This window comes from Diadema setosum, chromosome 10, assembly GCF_964275005.1.
Source record: "Diadema setosum chromosome 10, eeDiaSeto1, whole genome shotgun sequence".
Lineage (NCBI taxonomy): Eukaryota > Metazoa > Echinodermata > Echinoidea > Diadematoida > Diadematidae > Diadema > Diadema setosum.
The window spans coordinates 9,431,607-9,436,969 of record NC_092694.1 but is presented as its reverse complement, the minus strand read 5'-3'; the positions used below and the strand labels follow the sequence as shown (position 1 = coordinate 9,436,969).

The window sequence follows — 5,363 nt, the reverse complement described above, 5'->3', positions numbered from 1 at the left end:
CTGTCAAAAACCGTGAAAACTGTAGAAGCAATCTGTGAATACTTAATAATATTTGAATTAGTTCTTATATTACCTGTTTTTCTTTTCAAAGAATGATAATTATATACATATATATATATATATATATATATATATATATATATATATATAGTGACTCAGAGAGAGGGAGAGAGAGAGAGAGAGAGAGACAGACAGACAGACAGAGAGACAAGCTAGAGAGAGTTTATTCAGTGTATTTTGACTTCCACGTGGCAGGAGAAATGAAATGCCTGCTACAAATGATCCTCCAACATTATGTAGAAAATTCTTCTGATTAAGAAATAAAGCGCCCCTTTTCCAAAATTTGATTTTAATTTGATACTTTATTCAATACAACTTAAATCGTCTTAACGTTTGCAGAAAATAAAATGAATCAAGTGTCAAACGTATTATCAGTGCGTTCCACCCATATCAATATCGAAATGTGAACCATGTTCGTTGATTCTTCCTTCAGTTAGAAATGAAATAAAGCATTTTCATTAACATTAGTTGTCACAATCTCCGCTTTTATTTCATTTGCGATATTGGAGCTACTCTTTGAAATATTTCTGTCTTGATAGTACCTGTCTCACAACTGTAGATCATAACTACCTATTAGAAGGAAAAGTTGTTTTTTTAATTACATGTCTAAGCATGCATATCTTAATGCACCTGTTGCTCTCACTTCTTCGTTTGGATTTATCAAGTCTGACATGTGTAAATTTTATGAACGATTATCTTAGTGACAATGTGTTTTTATTATAGCTAATTTTGTATCGTTATGTTTTGCTCATTAAGGAATCACTACATTGCAACTGCCAACTCTAAACATTATAAATTTCTACATGCGTAACATGTGATTACACTTTTGATATCTAGACGCTGACGAAGAAAAGTTCTGCATGTTGTTGAGTCCTCTTCTTATCGTTCTCACTCTTGATACACAACAAATTTTGTCCATTCAAGGTCTGTGTTGACATGGACAGAAATCCTTATTGTTACTCTCTTGATGTTGTAAATTCTCCCTAATATCAAATCTCTCTTTTTTTTTTATGATAGAGGAGTACCACTTCACGTTAGTTATTAAAGGATTTCGAAAATATCCACGAATACTCTAGAAACCCTCAATTCACAAGAAAAAAAAAACCCGCTCCTTTTATCAATGATGTAAGTAATACAAGGATAATATCTTAGTTTGTTGGTGTATTCGCCGGTGTGCTGCGATATAGTTATTGAATAATCGCAGAAAGTAAGATTACGTCGCCCGTGGTCAAACATAAAATCAAACCAAATTTCCAATCTAAACCACACAGAGGAAGCACAGTCAAGATGAGAATCCGTTATGACTTCGGTTTCTGTTGCTGGACAATAGCAGTCGGTATTCTTGTCCACGGAGAACACGACCCGCCAACACCCTTCTTCACATCGTTTGACGCAACGACTGTTGATATTGTCAATGACATTGGAGTGTCCACCAAACTTGACGCAGCCTCTCCCGGTGATTTCCCGCAGAACACATCAGCAGGAACTGACATCGGAACGCTTCAATTAAACGACACTCAGCAGGGGTCATCGTCCGAGTGGGTATTGAGGCTGGAATGGTCTCTTGTTCATACTCTGGACGCAGTGTGTTCTTGCGTTGGTACGGTTGGAAACATGCTCGTGATCCTAGCCCTGGGAATGCAAGTGCGAGTCCTGAAACATTCCACTGACGTCTTCATTGGAGCTCTGGCAGTGGCCGATCTCTTGACTTCAGTCTTCATTGTACCCATCCCTGTTGCCGTGCGCGTGCCGTACACACCACTTGGCAAATTCTACTGCAAATTCATTTACAGCAGCTATTTCGTGTGGGTCGCCGTACACGCTTCGATCTACACCCTGGTAGGTATGGCTATTGAACGCACCATTGCTGTTGTCAGTCCACTGCACTTCAAAGCTATCGTCACTCCGCGAAAAGTTTACATCTACCTCTCCATGGTGTGGCTTCTGTCGTTCACGACTGGCCTTTACCAGGCTGATCTAGAGATCATTAACAACACCTGCACGATTCTGCACCCTCCAGTTGTCCGCAAAGTCGTCGTGTTTTTCTTACTGATTTTCCGATTTGGCGTGCCCGTTGTTGTGATGATCACTACTCAGGTCGTAACGGCCTGTTCACTCCACCGACAATTTCGCCTTTCACAGAAAGCATTTCATGTAACCAATGCCGCATCATCCGTTCACATCAGAGCTCGAAATCGCATCACTTGGATGACTTTTCTCATCGTAATGGCGTACATCCTGACATTCGCTCCACATCATATTGCCGCAGGGATCTACGTCATAAAGGGAAAACTGTTCTCGTCCTACCTGTTCAGTCCTCTACATAATGTTCTCTCATGTTTGACCTTCTCCAACTCCTGCGCTAACCCATTTATCTACGCATCCCAGTACCCGAGATTCCGGTGCGCGATCAGAGATACATTTACGTGCAGGTGTGCTGGAAAGGGCATGAACACCCCTCTCTTTATGGTAGAATCTACTTCTAGCAAGCGGTAAAAATAAAAAAGACCAAATCAACGATTCATTAACCAATTACGATTATCATCATTACTATTTTTGTTTTAGATTATGCTGAATGCAGCAATCTTACATTGGTCTAAAAGCTCTCAAGAAAGAAAAAAGACTGTGCACTGTTTATGTTTGATTTGATATTATTTGATTTATTGATTCTGTCGTTAGGCCTATACATGCACTACGAAGTCATGTACATGTGTACACATATTTTGGTACCATACATTATCTTAAACATAGGTTGCGTGCAAGGTATATACTTTGGTCTCCACTGGTTTTACAATGCGTCACAACGCGATGGGCTACAATAAGAATTACAGAAGGGCTACAGCAAAAGGTGCAGATTGATTTGCTTGCAGTCTTTAAACGTAATACATTGAACAACGTACAGAAGAGAGATAATATGAGGTTTATGATAGAAGAAAGGGAAAAAGGAAATCTCTGTGTGCTTCACCTAGATCACTTATTAGCAAGGTCTGACAAAATATTTCCCACCCAGGCACAGATGAACAGCTTTGCATGTCATGTCATGAAGTGCGGCGATATTTCCACAGAAGAATATTATTTCATGTATAGAGTACACTTAAAATGACAACGATTCACTGATATCCAAAGATCATAGTTTTCAGAGCAGTTTCTTTATGTTGAAATAATATGACCATCCACCATAACATCGAAATGTTGCATTTCTCTCTGTTTTTCTTCAATACTGTGAAAATTGATAAAACATGCATTTTTTTTTTTACTGATAATCTAAAACTAATCTTAAACTATGCAGATAGTTTTGGTAATTCAATATAAAGACTTTTAACAGGTTAGGAGTGCTTGAAAATCCGAATTGGAACAAAATGCAGTGGTGTCATCGCCAAGCAGAATATATTGTAGTGACATAGATGAGTTTGAAACATCATTTATATACACTACAAAATAATAAGGGTCCCAAAATGGATTTTTATGGGACGTCACCATCAGACTTGACTGATTCACAGATTGACAGATAAACATATTTTCTTTTTGATAGATATCTTGAAACCATTCTTTAAATGCTACGAACTCCGTATAAACACTCTAATATACGCATAAAGATAGTATGGTCAAGAGTGTCGAATGTCCCGCTTAGGCCCATGAACACACCGTTGACATTTTTTGCTCAGCTAAGGTAGTCGACTGTCTGTCGTACAATCGGGCTATTGTGGCATATCTGCAGAACAGAATTTCCTGTAACCAGATAGGTCTTGGTTCAGTATATCATTCTGTATCAAAAGGTCATAATTTAATGTCATAATACAAGCCTCTCTCTGACTTTAGAAAGACTGAGAAGAATAAAAATGTGCCGATAATTTGAGGCAAGAGAAGTTTATATATATATATATATATATATATATATATATATATATATATATCTATATTGGAACGACTTTTTCAACTTTACAATTTTACATTAGTTCGGAAATGTGCAGTTGGGAGTGATAAGTTACAAATTTGTACTAAAGGTGTCATCATACTACCAACAATTTGTTTTTCAAAGAGAAGTGATCATGACCATTTGTGTACACTAATTCTAATGAGTTTGGAATGTCAAGGATTTCGTATATAGTTTGTATGTTTGTTTGTTTTTTTGGGAAAATAATGAATTATCATTTTGGCATGCCTAAATACTGCATGAAACCTGTTTGGATCGGATCCATTTTTTAAGGCTTGAATAGGACATTACCAAAGTCACAAATGAAACAGGGTGCTACATCCCTATAGGATAAGACAGTTTCTATCATTCATATTTGATTTGAAATGTCTAAACTGAATTGAATTGAAATATCTAACATATCCGTTCCATCTACGTATACCTTACTGCCAATTGATGAAATTCCCGACCGGCCGTCTGTAAAGTGTGACAGAAAAGTAATTCTTCAGCAAATGGTTTATAGCTCTAAAACTTGCAAATCTAGTGTATCGAGATTATTCTGAACCGAAACAATAATATTACTCCTTTTGAAACCTTTGCACCTTCGAAGCACCCTATAATTGCGCTATCAAAAACACTCGACGTGATCTAAAATTTGATCTCAGTTATCAATGGGCGCTTGAGTTTATGTTCAAATTTCTTCATTTCCCAAGTTGTTGGCTGTACATCACATACATCTTAGTAACATGGCACAAATAATCGTAAATCTACAGACTAATAACAAATGTTACAGTAAACCATTAGTTTTTTTTTTTTTTTTTTTTCACAACAGATTGGCATGGTTTGGACTATAGGAGTGTCGTTGCATTTTAATGGTTATTTCTGTTGGAGAAAAATCTCACATATCAGGCCCGTAACTAGGATTTTTATGGGAGGAATTAGAGAAAGTGGATTTAGTTCAAGTGTTCTGTTGCCACTTGCAGGTTTAAAGGGATTGTATAGTTTTGGTTGAGACCTAATTTTAAGTTTCTAACATTTTTTTTTGTGAGATAATGAGAAACCTCTTATGAAATATGAAAGAGCATGTAATTCCATGAGGAATTCAACGTTTATTATTTTGATGAAAATTGGTTTTTGAATGGCTGAGATATCCAAAGCAGAGCGATTTTAATGAAGTGTGTGACCCACACTTTATTACGATCGCTTTGTTTTACTTTGTTTTTGGATGTTTCAGTCATTTCAAATCCGATTTTCATCAAATAAACTTTGAATTCCTCTTAAAATGGTGTGCTCTGTTCTATTTCATAAGTGTTTTTCTGGCATCTCGCAAAAAGTTTGAAGCCAAATTCTCATCTCCACCAATTCTGTACCATCCCTTTTAAATAATTAG

General features: G+C 36.8%; 1 protein-coding gene across 1 annotated transcript; it reads left to right on the top strand.

Annotated features, from left to right (window-relative positions):
* Positions 1 to 1,347: 1,347 nt before the first annotated feature.
* LOC140233726 (adenosine receptor A3-like) lies at positions 1,348 to 2,556 on the top strand. The gene has a single exon (XM_072313827.1). It carries the CDS (start codon positions 1,348 to 1,350, stop codon positions 2,554 to 2,556), a length of 1,209 nt encoding a protein of 402 aa, XP_072169928.1.
* Positions 2,557 to 5,363: the final 2,807 nt, after the last annotated feature.